Genomic DNA, 22,463 nt, shown 5'->3' with positions numbered 1-22,463 from the left:
TAACTTTCCAGTCAGGGTTGAAGTATTGTGAGAAAAAAGGCATTAAATAAAATAAGGAAACTGATTTTAGGACATAGAAGATATCTAATGGATTTTTTTTATCCCTGTGAAAAAATGATGAAAAGAGGATCCCAACGTAAGTCCCAGTTCAACCACTTAGATAGCCAAAACTATTAAAAATAATTTTCCATGAAAGCAGCAGAATGTAGCAATCATTGATTCAAAAAGCTTTCACATTAATAGGGAGTCAATAGGAAAAGATTCCAAGCAGGAACCTGTGGGGGTATTAGTGGGAAAAAACAAATCAAACTTCAATAAATTTCTTTTCAAAGCAGATTGGAAAAGGATACCCTTCTCTAGAACATAAAAAGGAAGAAATGATTGTGAAACAGAATTTTATGGAACAAAATGGTGAATTTGCATTGTGAGGTATAACGGGATGTATGTTATCTTTCCTGTTGATATAACAAAGGACTACCAGTATATGCAGTCTGGACTGTTTTGTTTTGGAATACTAAAGTTCCTTTCAGACCACTAAGAGTTCCAGTTTGTGGACATGTTATAATGCCTCTCCTTTTGACTGCCCAGACATTCAATATCCCCAGCCTCCCCCTTTAATGAACATGTTGGGTTTCCTTCTTGATTTATGTTTTGTGCTATACTCAGTCTGATTCTTTATTGCTTTGTACAGGTTAGAGAATTGAATTTTGTCAGTCCTGATCTATATATTAGACTAGACATAGAGAATTATTTCTATTTATACACTTTATGTGATTTTCAATAATGTACCATATTTTGGTATAACCAGTTTTCTATTTCTCTTGGAGTTTTTAACTGATTTGGAAGTGGCTGACTACTAAGTTGTGATGTGTGTTTATTTCCTTTGGTGTTGAAATTTTAAATTTTAATGCTTTAAATTAAACGGGATATTTTATATTTTTGTTTAATTAAAAATGTTAATGTCTGAGATTAGAAGGAAGGCCTCAATTCTTCAGTCACACATGTCTATGTTAGGAATAGACATTATATGCATTTCAACCTTTGCATTTTCACCTTTTAATTGCCTGAAAGATAACAACTTATGAAAGTCTTCTTGTGCGCAGGTGATGGTAGCAAAAATCACTAAACCCCTATCCCAAAGCTGGAGATTGGAAGACCAGGAGATTTTTGAAAGGGTATATGTGAAATATCCCATCTTCAAGTCAATAGGCTTAATCATCTGCTATGATTTCTAAACAGGCCAAGCTCTTCAGATGTGAAGGTTTGCCCTCTTATATAAATAGAGACCAATTCTGAAGGAGGTTCAAAGGAGTATATGGTGTAATTTGTGAATTCAGCAATACAAATATTGGCAGAAGTAAATACAGGTAGTCCTTGAGTTACAATTGTAATGGAGCCTGCCCACTCCATTTGTAACCCAAGGATTCGTGGGACTGAATCTCATACCTTGGACGAGATCACTCCCTCCTTTTGCCCAAGCATTCACGAATCAAATGCGAAGCTCATTAAGTGCACATGTATTTCAGGATGGGGAAGGCCATGGGGGGCCTACTAATGGAACTGCCTAACCCAAGACTTTCCCGACCCACTGCAATACATCATGCTTCTCAAATTGTTTTTCCCCCACAACCTGCCGCGCCAGGTCACCTTGTGAACATTTATTTCTTTATTTCTTTATTATTAGATTTATATACCGCCCTAGTCCCGAAGGACTCAGGGCAGTGAACAGCCAAAGAGATAAAACAGTCAAAGAGATAAAACATATAGACTACAAAACATCTAGCAAGCAGTCTCCTCCTGTCTTGTGCACTCTTCCAACCCTCTATTTGGCCCTCTGCAGGCTTCCCCTGGCCTGTTGGAGGCCAAATGGAGCCTTCAGGCTCCAACAGGCTGGGGAAGGCCTGCGGAGGCCTGGAGTCTTGGAGGGCTGGATTCGGCCCCCGGAGGCTCCATTTTGGCCTGCAACGGGCTAGGGGAGGCCTCTGGATGGCCAAACAGGGCTTCTGAGGGACGGATCCACCCCTCAGAAACTCCATTTCAGCCTGCAACAGGTCGGGGGAGGCCTCTGGATGGCCGAACGGGGCTTTTGAGGGGCAGATCCGCCCCTCAGGAGCTCCATTTTAGCTGGCAAGGTGCCAGGCAAGCCCTCTGGACACGGATCTGCCCCTCAGAAGCTTCACTTCGGCCGGCAACATGCAGGACAAATCTTGCAAAGTCTCTACAGTTGTTCATAAGGGCGAACAACTGCCATGGTGCTGCAAGATTCGTACTTTCAGGCCTTGTTCGGAAATGCTAGGGGGCACTGATCATGTAACTTCAAATGTTCGCTAAGGGAACATTTGTAACCGGGAATTACCTATATGTAGAAGCTCAGAATATGTAGAAGCTCAGAACTATGATCAGAGAATTAATGGGAGACCTTTATTCCTTTTCTTTTTTTTTCTTGCTCTGATACAGACCAAGTGGAGGATTTGTTTTAGATTGTAGTTTATCAATGCTGATGGTAAAATGACAGAATAATGGAGATTGTCAGCAGATGAGGATGCTGAATATGCTTGAGGCTGAAAGGATCCTCTGAATGCAAGAAACAGATTAGGGATTCTGGATGGAGGTGAGAAAGACTTGGCAGTGCCAACAATAGACTGCTCTGTATTCTTTGCTAAGGCAAAATAGGTAAAGATTGTGGCCAAGACTGGGTATATGTGGGAGATTTGCCATCACAAATTAGCATTTGCAAAATTGAGCCTTCAAGGTGATTTGCATCCTAAATTCTGTTACATGTAGCACAGCTGATACAAAGTAAATAAAATAAATTATGATAAAGTAGAATACGTTTGAAAAAAGAAAAATTCTATAGGAACAAATATGTTTCAAGAAAAAACAGGCAATTACTGTAGTGATCAAAAGAAACTGCAAGGATTCTGGGAGTACCATGCAAAGTCAAACACATAAGGGTTCTTGCCAAAAAATTCTATAAGCTTTTACAGATTCCAGACGGGTATGCATAGAATAAAAGATGTGATAAATGAAACTAATGTAAAAAGTCGTAATTAAGAAAGTACACTTTATTATACTTTTTCAAAAAAGTATTACAAAAAAACAAATGGTTACACTTTATTTAAATTATCAAGTGCAAAATAGAAGCACCCTACAAGGTTCCATCTAAAGTTCATGGAACTATTCTAAACCTGAAATAAGGAAATGCAACTTTGCTTGGCCCAAAGAAATCATACTAACTTATACCAAGCTTAATTGCAGGGAGCTAAATGTAGACCTCCAAAAGATCAGAAATACACACAAGGTGCAAAATCATTCAAGACACAAAAATGTATCTACAAATATATATCTTCTTTACATTAAATAGTTGCATTAAGAGGCTGTCATTTTCAAATACAACAAGACAGTTCCCAGGTCTCTTTATTATTTATATTTCAACTGATTATAAATATGAATTGAAACAAAAATTGCTAGTTTTAAAAATCATTCCCCACTTATGTTTTTTGTTCTTTGCCTTTTGGAGAAAACATCACGTTATAAGGCTGCCTTCTTTTGGGACGAGGACAGGGAGCAAACTCTTCTTTTATATAACCTAAAAAAATAAAGACAACAAATGTTTATACTATGGTTTTGGTAAAAAAACATGATTAAATTGTAGTGACATGAATTTCTGCCAATTTCAATATATAATAATAATAAAAATATTTATTAAAATCCCAATTACATAATACAGTTTTATATTGAAAAATTAGTAAATTAAGTCAAAGTTCTCATACACATACAAAATAAAAATAATATACTATCTTTGTTAAGATTATAAAAGTTAATTAAAATAATTTCTCAGATAAAAATTGTATTAATTTACAATATTTTAAAAGTTTGATTTAAAAGACTAGGATAAATGTGTTTTGACTTTCATTCAGAACTTATATTGAAAAACACTATTCACAGCTATGAAGTGAGTAGGATGTGTCAATTTATAAGCTTCTTAATAACTGTTATGAGACAATACATATTTTGAGATGTAAAGGTAACTTTCTATGTGCAAATAGAAATTTTATGGCACATTTTCTGTAGACTTTCTAAGAAATTTAATAAAGTTTGCTTTCTACAGCATGGTGTATTGAAAACTGAATTTTAAATGGGGAAATTGCTCATGCAATTTTTACTTTATACATGGATTTACTAAGTTTCTATACTGTAGATAAATTATCAACTTTCTGATTCTGCTGTGCCTCTGTAATAGGGATCTAATGCTGGTTTCACCAATAGGTTTAAGTTAAGGATTGCCAAAAGAATGTGAATATTCAAAAACTAAATGATAAAAAATGGTTATTATTATTACTATAATGAAGATTACTGATATCCTATTAAGACACTGTAAAAGATTATAGATAAAATTCACTGCGATCAGTAGGCATATCATTTGTTGTTGTAGCTTATGGTTGACCTTTATCTCTAAATAGCAATTATTAGGTAGCATAATTGTTTCAAATAACTATGTCATATAAACTATGAAACAAATGAAAATGCAGTGTTTCCTGTCCACTAAGTCCTATTCATAACCAACAATGGGCAAAACCAAAATACACTAACCTGCTTAGACACCATGATTGTGCAGAGTGACTCAGTCAAACTGCCTTTGGGCAAATGGAAAAACATTCTTTCTGTCCATCAGATTTCCTACTCTCCCTGCCTCTAATTGAAACGATGTTCAGGCAGGAAATACTTCCTTCAGATTACCTACTTTCAAAAGGCAGCCAGTGAGCTGGTCATCATTGTAAAATGACCAGTGAGCTAGTCATCATTGTTCCATTGTATTGGAACAGAATTATCCTTGTTTTTGGAGTTAAATTTGTGATGAAATGCCCACAGACTTCCAGTGGTTCTTCCTTTTTTCCTGCCTGAAAAAAGATGGGGTGTAGTCTCCAGAAGGAGATGATGATGAGAGTTTTCTTTTGTATGTCCTCCGTGTAAGCAAAGCTTTCGTTTTATTTGCAATAGATTTCCCAGAAAGGGAAAGGGCACCATAGGAACCCCCCCACAATTGGTGAATCACTTCAGAGTGCTTGAGCATAGCCCCATTGTGCCACCACACTGTAAGTCATAGATCTGTTTGTAAAAGATCCACAGACAAGTCTATCATGAGCTCTGTTTTCTGGCTAGTTTTTAATGCCCTCTCTTAGGTATTTGGACTCTGTCACAACTTCTGGGCGGTCATATGTCTCTATTACCAAAACTCAGACAATGATGGAAGGAATAGCTATGGTCCTGCTTCTTAAGGCCCTGTTCTTTTTTGGTTTGCTTCAGTGTTTGCTCCATTCATTCTTTGTGCAGAGCTGATGGGAGCTGCTTGAAGGTAGAGTAAGATACTATGTGTGAAAGCCCTGGGCTGGGAAAATCTGATGTAATAATTATGCATAGTGACCCTCACTCTTAATTTGCAACAAATCTGCTTCAGTGGTGTTTAGACATCTTTAAATCATCTGGATTTTATGATGGCCTATTTTTTCACAGGTTCTTCCAAAAAAAAACCCTGAGCAACCATTAAGACATGAGCTTAGATATGCAGGTATGCATTTCCCTTGCTCCTCTCTTGGAGTTCACACATCCCTCTTTTGATATACTGCTAGAACAGTAATTCTTTGGTTCTCTTCCTGCATTCTTTTAATAAAACTGGGGGAGATCTGTCTGCTCATGCTAGTCTGGAGTAAACGAGTACTGCTCTTCTATCTTTCCAACCTTATGACTTCTTGGTCTTCAGAGAATGATTGCCAAAGGCCTACCTGGTGTTTAGCCTGTGTAAGAGTCAGCCCAGTGGATGCCACACAAAAAGTTTTTCCTGGTTGTCATAATTACTGCTGCCCATTGTTTCATTCAGATGTGAGAGGAAGATGCCAAGAAGCCTCCTGGTCTGCCATGCATAACTACTGGCTGTCAGTCACTGCAATTGGTGCTATCTGGGGCCTCATTTGTCATGGAGCTGAGGATTCCATGTGATCTCCTGATCTGTAAGGAGCTATTAGCTTCTCTGTTTGCCAAAATAATCTGAGAAGTCTTTGTATTCATGGATTATTCACCCAGATTTTACTGCTTTCTCACAGTCTCTTTGTTTTCCAGATGGCATTTGGTTTGTATATTACTTAGCAGGGATATTATTTAGGGAACTGCATTTCACTGAATGGTCCTTTCTAAAGGTCAGAACTAAAGATTAAAATTGGGAGGTTATCTTGGAATAGGAAGAAGTTCTGCTTTCTACCTATAGGAGAAGTTCAGTTAACCCATTTCTGTGACTTCCATTTTCTGTGACCAAGAAACTGAGAAGCAACCACCTTTCGTTGTTTCTATTCAGATTCTTATATTAACGTCTGGAAACAAAACTTATTCTTCCATTTTTGTATAATATTGCTTTATATAATTACCTCTTTCAACACACATTTGTGTGGAAGGGAATCCAACTTCCCAGAAATTTTCTGGTGTTTCAGGAGGAATGTAACGAGATCGATGTCTAGAACAGGTAGCTAGTTTTTTTTCTCTCTCTTCTTCTGGCAAACCTGCATAATACTAAGATACAATAATTAGAAATAAGTATGAAGGGGAATATTTTAGCAGTAAAAACATGGATACCCAACAATATTTAACACCCATCTGCATATTTCTGAATCTCTGATTTGTACTGTTTGCATATTATATTTTTAGGTACAAATGAATCCTGCACTTTTGGGTTAAGGTATTTTCTAAATTAGCAGTCTCAAAGCAATGGAAACCTTCCTGTATAATACTTATATTTTTAATGGTATATTGTAGCATATCTTTCCTTCTAAAACTTGGAAAACAAAAATAAAAAAAGAAGTGCTAATCCAGACAAAAGTGAATTAAGCATAACTTCTCCTGTCTTGTTTATTTTGATTTAGAAGTCTTCTGCCTCTCACACTATCACTTTGGTATCATGACATGCTGACATTACAACATACATCTATGAAAAAATTAATTTTAGATTGTTTATACAGAACAATGTATACAGAACATTTATTTTTTTATAAATGCTTTAGATGTTTTGCCCATATTTTTTAACATATTTGGACAAGTGAAAAAAGTTCCTGTTTTCAATATAACAGTTAGGCACTAACAATCACTTGCCAAAATGTAACAAGAACCAAGTTCCTGGAGAGGAGAAATCTCAAAGACCCACTGTATGCTTACTATTTCACATTCTTTACAAGAGTGGCCAGGTAATTTTCTTCTTTCTTCTTTTTTCCGCACAACTTCAATATGAGGAAAATCCAATACAAGATTTGTTCTGCTGTGTAAGCAGAGAAAAACAAGGATATAAACTTTATGTTGCTAAAAAATTGCACAAGCTGTCCATTGCTGTCAAATTTTAATTTTGTCCCTAAATATAAATATACATAATACAGAATCATGACAACAGTCTAGCAGTTATAGTATTTCTGAATATATTTCCAGTTTTATATTTATTTGTTTGTTTTGCTACAACAAAAATAAGGAAAAGAAAAAAGGAAAAGAAATTATTACAATAACTAAAATTCTACTGATGACTTCCCTATATTAGCCAAAAATGAGCAGACTACTGAATGTATTCTTTGGGGAAGAGATATCCCAAAATTAAAAATATCTCTTAGAGAGGTATTTTATTCGTGTGAAATTACAAAATAATCCTTCAAAATATTTTATATTTTTTATTTGATTATTTTTAGGAATATTTTCAAAGCTGATTAAATTCTTAAACTTTGATTTTGTCATATTATCATCTGCAGGAAAAATCTAATTAATATTTATATTCTGAGGAAACTTGATTTCATAAATACCTTTCATCACTTTTAAAATCACATGTTTCCACAAAAGCCTTCTGCTTCATTTTATTTTGCTTGTCTCTTTCCCCTGAAAACATATAGATTAAGCCATAAACAATACTGGAAAGAATATAATTATAAATGTAACTGAAGTAATATGACTACAGAAAACTAGATTTATAACCATTTGTAACAATGAATACATTTTCTCTGAGTATCAAATTTAGTTTTTTAAAATAATGTTTTTATGTGCATTCAAAATAAAGCAATTGTCTCCAGCTACAGAAAGTGAATTACTAGTCTAATAACAAGTAAAATACTTTGTATGGTGTTTTTTTCTTTTCCTTCTTCCTCAGAAGAATTCTTATGGTCACATTCTGGAAGATAGTCATCTTCTAAATAGGATTTATATTCTTCATAAGTTGTCTGATCAAATATTTCTGTTAAGGTATCCTTTTCTCTTTTTTCTCCTTCTACAAATACAAGTAACAATAAGTATTAGCAGCAAACATGAGGCCCAATAAATTTAAAGATATTAGTTTTTAGTAGAACATAAACACATTCTCATCTGATTTTTCCTCTTTAAAAAAGATGGGTGAAAGTTATATATTAGTTCTAAGAGACTCCTACCAGTAGCATTATTTTAAAGGGATGGCTTTAACTATTGGTTAGGGGGAGATGGGCAGTTTTAAAATGTGATAAATAAATAAATGAATAAATAAACTATTTTAATTGCATTAAATGTCACCAGACTAGATGCAAAAGAAAATGTGGGCAGATTAGTATCTCATACACATTCTCCGTTTGTCAAAGCTAATGCTTTTTTTCAAAATCCAAATTAATGTGTGTACTGATAGTGCATGAGAGAATTCACAGGTAATCCTGTATGTTATGATAGCAATCAGGACTGCTATTGCTAAGCAATGCAATCATAAGATCCAATATCTTGTGACTACATTGCTTAGTGATGACAATCCTTGGGAGTCCTGGTTGCTGTTGTAATCCTAAATTGTGTGAGTCAGTAAGCAGGAACTAGTTGGAGTCCAGGGAAGGAGCATGGTGTAAGCCGCATACAAACTGGATGAGATGGATGCTGCAGTGCTAGGCAAGCGCAGAGCGGCCAGGTAATGGAAGATGCAGTGGGAGTACAGGGAGGCTGGGGGGCCTCACTAGAGTGACTGGTAACTTTTCCTGCTGGATTCCCCATTGACTGTGGTTGTGGGAAGCTGGCAGGGAAGGGCGCAAATAATGATCATGAAGTGGTGCAACCATCATAAGTACAAGCCAGTTGCCAAGTACTTGAATTGAGATTATGTGACCGCAGGAGTGGTACAATGGCCAGAACTTTGAAGACCAGTCGTCAGGACCACTTTTTTTTAGTGTCATCACAGCTTTAAACAGTCACTGAATGAGTGGTTGGTAAACAAGGAGTACCCTGTATGCCCTTATTCAAAGACATTACATTGATTGTCAACTTTCCAGCCCAATTTCTGGTTTTACTTTTTCAATAAATAGATTAGGCTCTGAACCTATATGGTTATTAAAGACAGCAAGAGAATCCCTGCTGAAGCAGCTTTCCTTTGGTTGTATTTTGGATGTAAGGGAGTTGCCTTCAGCCTTCAAGTTTTCCCCATGCCTTCAGCTCTTGAAGCCAGACACAGTCCATTTATACTTGAAAACCCTTTTTGCTCCATATACTTGTGTTATATGGTTACTCATCTCTCCTAACCCAGCACTTATGCTCCTGTCTTCCAACAACTGGCTTATAGAACTCTACCTGGGTTGTTGCATGCAGTGAATTTACTTCTATTGCTTCTTTGCAGAATCTCTGGTCAGGTTCCCCCCACTCCCCACCAATCCTTTGGCTCTGTCTCAATTAGCTTTGCCCACTGAAGGGTGGCTCCAAAAGTTGCTATTTCTTCCTAGGATTGGCGCTGAGTTGCTTGCTTTGGACTTTTCTCGCTACAGTCTTACTGACTCAACTTCTTTGTCACCACACCTATACATATCTAGGTTTCTTATCTGTTTAATGGGATACTCTCCAATGAAATAGAAGATGGAGCTGATTTAAATCTCTTTCCCACACAATGTTGAAACTCTGGATCTCAAGAAGGAAGGACAAATGTAGCTTGTTTGTGGCAATGAGTTTATCCTTTCACAGTGGGCTAATCATGCACTACCATCATTCCCTATTAACTGTGATCCTGATGCAACTGCTATTTTGATGCATCTATGGAGTAGAGTCATAAATCCACATAAGTAAAGGTACATTAAGATGAGCTATCTTCTTAATGCCTCTATTTGAATAATAAAAAATATAATAAACAAAAATAAACTTACCTGGACTGCTTACTTCTTTCTGTCTTTGTTTTTTCATTCTTAATAGAATACTATCACTGATGTACGTATGGTCCATGTCCAGGGTCTCTGATCCAATTCTTGTTTCAGTTCCTTCCTTTTAATTAACAAAATTAAAGATAATTATAATAGGCAAAATTAAAATATCACTCCTAAAAGTCAATTACAATTTTTTACAAATTTTCAATAAATCTAAATCAACATTTTAAAAACAAATATTATACTTACCATCTTTTTGGGAACAATCCCAAATCTTTTGGTGGTACATCATACAAAGCAGCTGCATAATGTGCAAATTCTGATCAAATCTTGGAAATTCACAGAGTTTTTCATATTTTAAATAAGTATAAGCATGATTTGGAGTTTCTAACAGATAACATGATTTGAAGTTTCTAACAGATAAACTTCATTGAGCACTTCTATAAATGAAGATAATTATGTCAGTAATCAGTTGCGGCCCTTTCTCAATCGGGATTCCCTGTGCACAGTCACTCATGCCCTCGTCACCTCTCGCCTTGACTACTGCAATGCTCTCTACATGGGGCTCCCCTTGAAGAGCACCCGGAGGCTCTAGCTGGTCCAGAATGCAGCAGCGCGGGTAGTGATGGGAGCAACATGGCGCTCCCATATAACACTGCTCCTGCGTGAGCTGCACTGGCTCCCGGTGGTCTTCCGGGTGCGCTTCAAGGTGTTGGTTATCACCTTTAAAGCGCTCCATGGCATAGGGCCTAGTTATCTGCGAGACCGCCTGCTGCTACCGATGACCTCCCATCGACCCGTGCGCTCCCACAGAGAGGGCCTCCTCAGGGTGCCATCAGCCAAACAATATAGGCTGGTGGCCCCCAGGGAGAGGGCCTTCTCTGTGGGGGCTCCCACCCTCTGGAATCAGTTGCCCCCGGAGATAAGGAGAATCCATGACCTCAGTGCCTTCCGTCGTTCCCTGAAAACCCATCTTTTCCAGCAAGCCAGGTTGGCTTAAGAAGAAATTTTTAAATTCTTTTAATTAGTCTGTGATTTTTTAACTTTCGGGCCAAAATTTATATATATTTTTAAATGTTTTAATATCTGTATTCTATGTTTTTTATCTTGGCTGTACACCACCCTGAGTCCTCAGGGTGAAGGGCGGTATATAAATTGGAAATTAAATTAAATTAAATTAAAATTAAATGTCAATTTTGTTTAGAATTGATACAGGAATGGAATTATATTTTCATGGCGATTCAAAGAAACAGAAAAACAAAGGAATAATACTGCACTACCAATTATTTCAGGCAATTTCATTATACAAAATGAAGTTTAAATTAAATTTTGAACTTCTCTACTTTAGGGTTATGTCTTAAATATTTATCCATAATTATACTGTGTACACATGTACAGTTTAGTTTGTACCTATCTGCAATTGATTGAACAACATTCTGAAGTATCTCTTCTCATTTAAAAAGCCAAAGTACTTTTAACATGAATGTAATCCTCCAAGAGTCTGATTAGGATTACATATATATTGGTGACTTATATAGGTAAGACAGATATGCAAAGGTTTGCTGCCAAAAACATGCTTGGATACAGTATTACTTTAATTTTTTTTAAAGTTAAGGATGACATTCTTAATGGTATGTCAGAATGAAGATATTCTTCATACAATTCTTTAAAACAAGGAGTTCCTACATTCAGTCTTTTCATATAAATATCACAAGCAGATTATAAATGAAAATTCATAAGGAAAGTTTCTAAAGTATCAATGTTTCTAAAGAAATATTTACACAACTTTTCATATTTTTAATGGATTATAATATCCAAAGTGATAAATGTGAAAGTAAAAAAGAAGAAGATAATACTTTTGGTGAGAACAGAGAAGATATATTAAAGGAACCTTTTTGAATGAGAAATTAGAGTAACATTTTCTTGGTAGATAATCATCAAGTAGTCCTTGGTTTATGAATGTAACTCAGAATTACAATTGTAATTCATGCTGGTAGTTAGGTGGATCATCATGTGACTGACTTAACCTCACAACCTTTTTTTGTGGTGGTCATTACGCATTTGTCTAGCAAAAAACAACCTAAATGAGGTCACAGGACCACAGAATGCCACAAACATGTAACTTCATGTGTCAGTTGTGCCATTTCCTGGTTTGTAAGACTCTGCGCATTGTCCCTCATGGTCATCTCCCAGTTGTATTACCGCAACACGCTCTACATAGGGCTAGCCTTGAAGAGTATTTGGAAACCACAACCGATACAGAATGCAGTAGCATGGACAGTTCTGGAGGCCTCTTGGGTGGCACATGTGACACCACTATATGAGCTGCATTGGGTATCAGTTTGCTTCTGGGTCCAATTCAAGCTGTTGGCAACCATCTTTAAAGCCTTTTATGGCATGGGTCCAGGGTACCTGAGGAATCATCTTACCCTGATGGGACTAACCTGCCCCACTTGTTCAGCAGTCTACTGCAGATCCCATTGGCCAAAAAAATTCAGCTGGTGGAGTCCATGAATAGCCTTTTCTGGTGTTCTCTCATCACAGGTGAGATCTGCCCCCACACTCCTATTCTGACCCAGCTCCCCAAACACGACAAGCCCTCTGTAGTTGAAGCAATGATTCCTTTATTAGGTGTGCCAGCAGCCCCGGCAAGTTTTTCTTTCACTGCAGGCTAACAAGTCTGTCTGGCAGGGAGATGAATAGTTGTCTGCCACATCTATTCATCTCCACCCCCTGCCTTTTATCCCCAGAACTAGGGTGGGGCTTCGCTAGCAGCGGTGGCTCTTCCTTCCAAGGATTGGCCCACGGATTTCCACTGCTTTCCTCTCCTTTGCCTTCTGCGCATCGGCATATCAGGCACTGGACCCAGTTGTTCCTCCTCTTCATCAGCCACCTCCAGATCTGGGGGCTGTTGACTCTCCATCTGAGGGCTGGCGGACGGCCCAGGCTCTGCTTCTCTCTCTGCCAGCTCCATTCCTTCTTCCCCCTTGGAGCTCTCAGGTTGCCTTGATGCTGACCCTGACTCCCACACCTCCTCTTCATCTGATTCAGCTGCTGGAGGGGCCGGTGGCTAATAGGCCACAACAACTCCTGGCCTTCCAGAAGAGTTTAAAATCTTGGCTCTGCCACTTAGCCTGAGGGTGGCTGACGGGATAGATAAGGTTCTCACCTCCAGGCTCAACTTGTTTCTTAACTTTTAATCTTTTATTCTATATTTAATTGTTTTTTTAGCACTTTTAAACTTTGCTATTATATTGTAAGCCGCCCAGAGTCACTGTATTAGTGAGATGGGTGGCAAGAAATTTAACAAAGAAACAAATAAATGTGGGTCAGTTACTGAGAGCCCAAAGTGCAGTCTCATGACTACATGGGGGGCTATTGGAACTTTGAATTGGGTCGTAAGTCCCTTTTGGGAGGTCCATTGTAACTTTGAATGGTCATTAAGTGAGGATTACCTATACATGTTTAGAGATTTTAATAACATGAAACAGTTTCTATGCATATTGCATAAAGAACATTGTTTCAATGTAAAGTTATGTTTAGGGATTAGCTGTAACGCTTTGCATTACCAATAATTAAATATATATTATTTTTTATTTAGCGTAAATTTTACTTTCAAGAAAAAATTATTCTGTTTTGTTTTATTTCATTCTTAATAGATCAAGAGTCTAATTTATTCAGGTGAGTTCAATGAGCAAAACTGTAAAATTCCTTACTTTTGTGTCAATCAGAGTAACGTCCATTTTGTATTGAGAAAGGTCAGCTCCTGGATCTATACTCCACTGCACATTTTCCAAAGATGTTTTATCTGGAAAAGAAAACAGAAGTTTTCAGTGTAATGACTGTTCTATAGTAACAAAATTCCATACTTACGTAATCCGATATAAAATACAAATTGTAGCCTGTATAATTACAGACTTCAGGTGTCATAAACACAAAAAGCTATACAAGAGAATATGCCAGTAGTAAATTAAGAGAAGATCCTAGAAACAAAGATAGCATGGAAAGATCTGTAACTGGAAGCATGTTTTGGTTATGATAATAACAGCAACAATACCAGAGGAGTGTATTGTATTACATTACTTTACAATACCAGAGAGAGTAATGATAGAGAGCCAGTTTGGTGTAGTGGTTAAGGAATCAGGCTAGAAACTGGGATATCTAGTCCTGCCTTGGACATGAAGCCAGGTGGGTGACCTTGGACAGGTGACTTTCTTTTTAGTCCTAGGAAGGAGCAATGGCAAACCATTTCTGAAAAACCTTGCCAAGAAAATTGCAGGGACCTGTCCGGGCAGTCTCCAAGAATCAGAACAGAATTGAACAGAAGACGAAAGAAACAAGCAAAAGAGTTAGATTCAAAACCTGTGATAGTCCTATTCATTTATAAATTTATGAGTAAAAAGATACCTTGCTCAAATTGTGTGATTTTTGTCACCCTGCAAGGATTTGGCTGAAGTACCGATGCTGGCTCACCCGTTCCATGTCCCGATCTTATTCTCTTGCGTTCTTGATCACCAGCAACCTCCTACCAAAACAATTGAGAATAAACAACTTCTTAATTTTTAGTTTAGAATTACTATCTGCCTATGCATATTTCCAGTTGCATTTATCTTCTGATCATCAAACCCATATGCAGAAACAAAAGTAATCTCCTATTTACCTTGCAAAATTTCTACAGGAAGAAATTAATTTCAGTTTCTCAAAAAACTCAGGGTTCAGATAATGGTGCATTATAAAATAAATGCCTTAATCACATACTTACTTTTATACTGTCATCATTTTGCAAAGGTAGATTAGAAAAGTTAGCAATTTCCTCTTTTATTTCATGCTCTTTCACTGGGGACATTTTGGTAAGAGATTTTAGGATTGCTTCTTGTATGCAGGGTTTCTCTTGTGAATCTTTGTTCATTACAGAATTACTATTGGTGATTTTAGATGAAGAATCTTTCACTAGTGGTTGAAAAACATCATGGAGAGTTGCCTGCCTCATTTTAATCTTGGAATTTTCAGCAATTATTTTTTCACAGGGAAAATCAGAGAAGCGATCGGACAGATCCAAAGGTTTATCAGTTGTGTTATCTCTGGCAATAGGAAAAACATCTGCATGGGACGGAAAAGCATTTTCCTTTTCACAGCGGATTACATGGTTGCTCTTGTCATCATTTTTTTTCCTTTTAGAACATCTGTTCCCTAACAGTTTCTGTGATGCAAGAAGGAAGCCACCTTTGATGATGTCACTTTTATCCAGATGTGTATTGGTCACACATGTTATGGGTTCCTCTGAATTCTGTTTCAAAGCCACTTGCCTACTAATTGGGGCTTGATTGAGAACTGTTGCTATTTCAGTCCCAAGGCTCATAAAAGGAATGTCTTCAGATTTTGATCTCACTTTCTCAGATCTTGAAAGGGAAGAACTGTTGATGGAGCTGTTTTTCAGATTTGATTTTTTCTCGGCTGCTAAAACAGATGGGGAGAAAACTAAGCTACTTTTAATATTGGCAGATGCCCCGAAAACAGGAGAAGGTATCTTGGAATCCCACGTAGGTGGAGAAAGATCCTCAGATGGGTCGGAATATCTGAACAGAATTAAAATTTATAAATAAATAAGTTTAAAGGAAATTACAAAACAGGATTCTTTGTCTGCAAGTACTTTTAATGATTTTGGTATATATATTATTTATATCATGTTCCCACAAAAATTATTTAGGCTGATTAAATTTTAAAAAGTTAAAATCTTTGAAATGTATGAGCATTTATGAGTAAGAATTAAAAGGGTTAAAATTAATAATACAACAGGTTTACAAGTTGAGCAGCAGACTCAGGTACTTGGGGAATCATGAAAAAGCTGTCAAAGACCCAACATCATAAAAACATATAAGTAGGTAGCAGGCAATATTCTGTAGGAAAGGAATTTTTAAAACTAAGTATTATCTTTGAAAACAGTATGTTCCTAGTAGTTATCCACTTATCACACATAATAGGCTAAAGTATTTATAGGAATATATCCAAATATAATCCTAAAGTATTAATAAATATGTGGGAGAATATGATCTTTCCAAGGAAGACTCACTCTAAATTGTCAGTATTACTTTTATAGCACCCTTGAGCCAATTGTCTTCTTGTAACTCCAAGTGGTTTGCTGCGAGGTTCCTATGGAACAAAAATGTATGATTTCAGAAATAATTACAATATTGCACAATATAATTTTCTAATGTGCCCCAATTATATTTATTCACTTAGTGAACAAAGAATATTATTATTAATTGACAATCTTAAAACCAAACCAACAACTGGTTGGGACAAACATCCCAGATACAAATAGTGTACCATATCAGATGTACATATATAGAGTTCTTATTAAAAAAATTAATTCTCTGAGATTTGTGGGATGGAAAAGGGGACATAAAGTACATTTAGAATCTTGAATACTGAAAAGGTGAGCAAACTGTTCCTTGGCTTCCTAAGCAAGTATTTTGTAGTCCTCAAGTTATGACCAAAATTTCCATTGCTAAGCAAGATAGTTGTTAAGTGAATTTTGCCCCATTTTACAATCTTTCTTGCCACAGTTGTTAAGTGAATCATTGCAGTTGTTAAGTAAGACAGTTGTTAAGTGAATCTGGCTTCCCGATTGGCTTTACTTTCTGAAGGTCGCAAAAGATTATCACATGACTCCAAGACACTACAATCATCATAAATACATGCTTGTGTCCAAATTTTGATCATGTGAATGCTGCAACAGTCGTATGAAAAATGGTCGTAAATCACTTTCTTTTCAGTGCCATTGTAACTTTGATCAGTAACTAAAGAAATGGTTGTAAATTGAAGATTATCTGTTTACTTGGTTTTTAAATACGTATTTATATTGTAATTTTTAAATGCAAATAAATATATTCATGTATTACTAAGGAATTCGTACATAAATGAAACGTTCATTGAGTAGTACTTTTGAATATTAGCCTGTCTGCCTCTGTGAATTGTCCTGCATAGAGTTGAAATATATTTCAAGAACTGGGTCAGTTTTTAGTCATATATTTTGAAAATAATGTAGAAAAAAATACTTGTGATTAGAGGAAGGTAGCAAAAAATGATGAGAGATTAAACACCAAGTCCTATAGAGAAATGTGAAAATCTAAATATATTCACATTAACTTATAAACCCTGGATTATTTTCTAGTCTGGGTTTTTATGTCAAATTAAATAAAAATAAATGAGTCATATCATGGCTTTGTATAATGTGGGAATAGTTAAGGGATCAATATAATTATCCAAAAATAATTATGAATGAGGTAGGAAACAACCAGCCTGTGTGAATAAACCACCAATAGTGTTTAATGCTACCTGTATTAAAATATTCAGTATGCCTTCTCGAACCTCATTCTGAGAGCACAGGACTTTTTATAATGTGTTCATGTTTATTAAAAAATGAATTATGTTCCAAAACTATAACTAAGGAACCACTGTAAAACAATGAATAGTTATATTTATTCAGCAAAGAAATGCATATAGCAGTGCAAAAAGATTGGTATCTATTCTTCATGCTTATTTCTAGTAATTTGCTTTCTAGCAAATTGAGGACAAACATTCCTGTAATTTTCTTTGAAAAATTTATGCAGATGCAGGAATGATGTAATCATTTCATTTGGCATAATTAAAATGGACAGGCAGACTTCAATTTTTAAAATCTACTTTCTTATTTAGCTTTTTGGGGAAAGATCAGAAGAATCCATTATAAATTACACATGCATGATTGTTTTATGTACTGTGCTTAACAGCAGGTGGTATGTTTTGTAAGTCATTAGATGGAATAAAGAAAAGGAACTAAACTCTTGTCTATGAAGATTTATGACAGATCTTAAAAATAGTACTTACATGTTCATCACATTCAAGTGTTTCTGCAACAATTGCCTTCAAATTAAACTGCACTGAATTGGGACATTCTTCTTTCATTTCTTTGCCTGTACCAATGGAAAAGGAAAGCAGCAAAAATACACAAGATAAATATTTTCCCATTCTTGCTAATGGTCTTTTCAATCTTTTGTATACTGAATTAAGACTTAGGTTTTGCATCTCCTATCTAAGGAGGAAGAAGAAAAAAATTATACTGGTTAGATTGGTACAATCTTATGCCGAGTCATTTACAAGCTATTGGACACCGAAATATTCTTTTTGCTAATCAGTCTTGTTCAAAAATGACCACTTTTTGGTTACTTAGGGTTTTGAATACATGTAGGAAGCTTTGGTAAATTCTCTCTTGTTAGTCATAGTTTGTATTATGAGGTCAACATCTAGTATTTTAATTCTGATAGTTCTGATACAGAGCAATTATCACATTTTTATGGACATACCAAATGTTAGATTTAACTCATTCTTTAAGCCTCTAACCTGCTTTGCTTTCATTAGACATACAAAACTAGTTGTCATACAGTAAACAGGAAGTTACTGGTTTTTGTGGTTCATTAGGTCAAGATTTTTGCATTTTGATTGATTTTATCATCTACTGTACAGTAGTATATTCTCAATATTGAAAATCAATCTGTCAATATTGAAAACCAACTGTATGACTATTTAATATCAATGCTGTCAACAAACACATTTTTTTTCAAATTTTTGGCAGTCCATATGTAGGTTATATATTTATAGGTAAAAATATTTTTATATTTTTACGTGTATGTTAATTAGGAATGAAAAAATGCTAAAACATATAAGGTACAGAATGCTATAATAAGGATTATTATGGATGAGTATGAAAGTACTAATTTGTAGATTGATGATAATTGGTTTGAATGGTGAAAGGAATGGAATGAAAGGCCTAGGGATGACTTTTGAAAAAAACTGTGCAAAATTCTGATTATATGTCATCCACTAAGAAAATTATGTTAGGAGCAGTGGTGAAATCTAAAATTTGTTACTACTGGTTCTGTGGGCGTGGCTTGGTGGTGGTGGGGGTAATATGACTGGGTGGTGGTGGCCATTTTTTTTTTTTTTACTTTTAAAACCATTTTTTCTACAACCTCTTCAGCGAAGAGGTTGTAAAAAAAAATGCTTTCAAAAGGCTCTAACGATCCCAGCTGAGTTGCCTGATCGGCAGAGACTTTTTTTCTTTTAAATGTCTCTGACGATCAGGCAACTCAGCTTGGATCGTCAGAGGCATTTAAAAGAAAAAAGGGTTTTTTTCTTTTAAATGCCTCTGACGATCCAAGCTGAGTGCCTGATCATCAGAGGCTTTTTTTTTTTACTTTTAAAAGCATTTTTTTGGCCGAAGAGGTTGTAGAAAAAATGCTTTTAAAAGTTAAAAAAAAGCCTCTCAGCTGGGCATTGGGCAAAGGGGTCAGGGATTTTTGCTACCGGTTCTCCAAACCACCCACCTCCATCGCTACCAGATCAAGTGATCCGGTCCGAACCGGGAGCATTTCACCCATGGTTAGGAGCCATAAAGAAATGATAGGAATGAGCGAATAGGGTACAGAAAAATGATTCAACTCTTCAGAGATCCAAAAATGAATGAGAATTGAAATTGTTGGGATATATCTGTGTAGAAAGTGCTAGTTCAAATATGTCATATAAGCTTATTTATGAGCACATATGGCAAAAGAAGGGATTTAAATCTAAAAGCATGACTGATTTGATTGTTTTTGGTGAAATGCTGAGAAAATTAGTGAAGGATATACAAAGATGATGAGAAATTCTGAATATGAGATAGACTATTTCTTAGTAGTGTCAAATGTAATCTGGAGAAAATGGGCATTGAAGGAACAAAGTGAAAAGGAACAAAGAGGTAAACAATGTTATAGTGAACTAGATTTAGCTCTATTTCCTTTCTTTTGCTTTTACCTCACAGCTTTAGTTCCTTTTTATTTCTTTTCTGGCCTTTGAATAACATTACTAACAGTACTATGAAAGGAAACAGCACCATATGCATCTATGTATTTGTGTTTGTGTTTGTGTGTGTGTGTGCCTATGTATTGCAGAAATAGTTCCTTTAATATATAGATATTAAAAAGAATAAATTAAAAGAATTGTTATTGGAATCCTTGCCAATTTATGTTTTTCAATGCTGCTTGAAAAGTGAAGAATCCGAAAAGCATAAAAAAGCTTTTTAACAATGCCATCACTCTTGTTGCTAAGCAAAAATAACCAAGCTGACCTTAAGTGACTGACCAAAGAAATCAGTATTTATTAAAGCTACCTACTGTTTTTCAGCCAAGCTGGCTCCTAAAGCACTAAAAACAAAGAACTAAAATAAATATACAAGAAGTAAATAATAGAAAAACACAGATTAAAAGGAGGCAGGGAGAAAATATTCAGGCTTTTGATCCCTGCATGTTGCTTTGCTGATGCACCAATTTGCTGAGGGTCTTTATTGCTTCTTGAAGCCTGGTAGGATATCTTGAAGAAAATTATTTTAAAATAATTCATGGCACATATAAAAGACTTGTCTGAGTAGCTCTAATTTGGTCTCATCATCAAGATTACATTTACCACAACTTTTGGTACAAACTTCCAACTTAACCAAAAATGTATATCCTTATAACATATCTATATCAAAAAACAACCCCAGAACCACTGAATACTATTCTAATACATTTAAAAACTTCTTAAAAACATAAAACTTTTTCTATTACAATATAGATAGAAATTGAAATTTTAAATTTTAACTTACATTTCTTAACCAAAAATCAATTACACTAAAATAGCATTGGCTGGATTTATAAATATTAAAACATTTGCATATTAAATTTCTGTGGCAGTATTTTCTACCTTAGCACACACCCCCACCCCCAATAATAGCATGTCATAAATTCTTGGCAGCATAGTTTTTCTGGCTGCAAATTATAGTAATTACATTCCAGCAAAAGCTGAAACATCAGTTTGGTCAGGGCTACTGTACACCTTAGTTATTTTTGCAAAGCCATATGGCCATATGGCTCGATAGATAATTAAATATACACAGTATATTAATGCATTTCTAATGCTTTGAATGATCTGTTTGATTTTAATTTGTTGATAAAAATCTTAAAAGTTATATCAGAAAATAAAGGCTTCCAATATTATGCAGCTAAATGCTCAAGCTAGACAAGCTTGCAGCAGATAAAAAGCTAAGCTAAGAATAATTAAGTTACATAAAGATATAATATAATTGCTTTACTGTTCCATTTGTTTCTTCAAAAATATTTTGGAATGAACTATTTGAACATCTGCTTCTTTCCTAACCAAATTTTTTTTATGGATATCTTTAAAATAATTATTTTCTTTGTTATTAAACAATAGTGTTGTTATTTATTATTATTAAATATTAAGTAATGCTAAAATTGGTAATATTTACTTGAATCTTGGGACAACTGTAGATCACATGTATCTGCCACCAATATTTCTTCTTCAGACCAAACAGTCTTTTGAGTGGAAGACAATGGAATATTTCCAAGTTCTAGAAAAAAAATACAGAATTTATATTTAAATATTTATAGAAAACTTTTTTTAAAAAAAATCTGATATGCTTAGATCCCAAGTGGTTTTGGTTTCTGGTTAACTGTCTTGCCTTTCTTCTTGGTATATTTTGTTTTCTTTTGATTTCTATCTATAAGCTACCTAGAGCTGCTATGAAGTTAGGCAGCCTTAATGTTGACATAATAAACAGATAAATAAAAGCTGAGTAGACCTGGATGCACAAATCTATTTTCTCTGAGAGAATTTGAGTAGTTTTTGTATGTAAATGAGTCAGCAAAATAGCTGAGTAAGAATTAGATTTATGATTCAAATTTCAATAAAGTAGATATTCAGTACTTTAAACAATTCACATTATGCTTACATAATAGAACATAGCTATCAGCCTACCTTGACAAAATCCTCCCAAAAGATTTTTGTATTAATTACTGAAAATTCTATGCAACAATCTGAACACCTGTGGATTTTGATTAAAGTGGTCCTCTTTGTCTTGATTGGGTTTTAGATGTCAGAGTTAAGCAGATGGCTTTATATTTTAATTAGTTTCCATATTTTGATTAGCCATTAAACTGTAGTGTAAAAAAAAGTCACTTTCTGTCCAAAATACTGGGGAAAAAATGCATTTATTTAGAAGTACCTGAAGTATTGAAGCCTAAAAATTGGAGGAAATTTAAGGATTGAGGACCTGGGTATTGAACACAAGATACTGACCAAAGAACAGCTTGTTTGCTAGGCTAAATTAGGCAGTTATGTACAGTGATATATAATGAAATTTAGAATATAATATATAATAAACTAGATAAAATATTCTGCTTCTGTCAATGGCTAACCAGATCCTTTCAAGAACAGACCCTTAAACCATAGGATAGGTTT

At 35.3% G+C, this 22,463-nt stretch overlaps 1 protein-coding gene across 8 annotated transcripts in view; it reads right to left on the bottom strand.

Moving 5' to 3' along the window:
* Nucleotides 1-3,047: 3,047 nt before the first annotated feature.
* The window catches only part of RBBP8 (RB binding protein 8, endonuclease), a 46,334-nt gene continuing 26,918 nt past the window's right edge, over nucleotides 3,048-22,463 (bottom strand). For all 8 annotated transcript variants that reach the window (XM_034429593.3, XM_087891334.1, XM_087891335.1 and 5 more), the window contains exons 8-19: nucleotides 21,472-21,573; nucleotides 18,018-18,103; nucleotides 16,219-16,298; nucleotides 14,911-15,724; nucleotides 14,556-14,673; nucleotides 13,865-13,956; nucleotides 10,152-10,266; nucleotides 8,132-8,284; nucleotides 7,827-7,899; nucleotides 7,201-7,300; nucleotides 6,420-6,561; nucleotides 3,048-3,589 (exon numbers count right to left, since the gene is read on the bottom strand). In XM_034429593.3, the coding sequence (XP_034285484.2) occupies nucleotides 3,492-3,589; nucleotides 6,420-6,561; nucleotides 7,201-7,300; nucleotides 7,827-7,899; nucleotides 8,132-8,284; nucleotides 10,152-10,266; nucleotides 13,865-13,956; nucleotides 14,556-14,673; nucleotides 14,911-15,724; nucleotides 16,219-16,298; nucleotides 18,018-18,103; nucleotides 21,472-21,573 (1,973 nt within the window). In that variant the 3' untranslated portion in view covers nucleotides 3,048-3,491. The remainder of the gene's footprint in view (nucleotides 3,590-6,419; nucleotides 6,562-7,200; nucleotides 7,301-7,826; nucleotides 7,900-8,131; nucleotides 8,285-10,151; nucleotides 10,267-13,864; nucleotides 13,957-14,555; nucleotides 14,674-14,910; nucleotides 15,725-16,218; nucleotides 16,299-18,017; nucleotides 18,104-21,471; nucleotides 21,574-22,463) is intronic.

This window comes from Pantherophis guttatus, chromosome 3, assembly GCF_059756535.1.
Source record: "Pantherophis guttatus breed Tessera chromosome 3, ASM5975653v1, whole genome shotgun sequence".
In the NCBI taxonomy this organism is placed as follows: domain Eukaryota; kingdom Metazoa; phylum Chordata; class Lepidosauria; order Squamata; family Colubridae; genus Pantherophis; species Pantherophis guttatus.
Note: the sequence above shows the minus strand (reverse complement) of the source record. Positions and strands in the feature narration are given on the sequence as shown.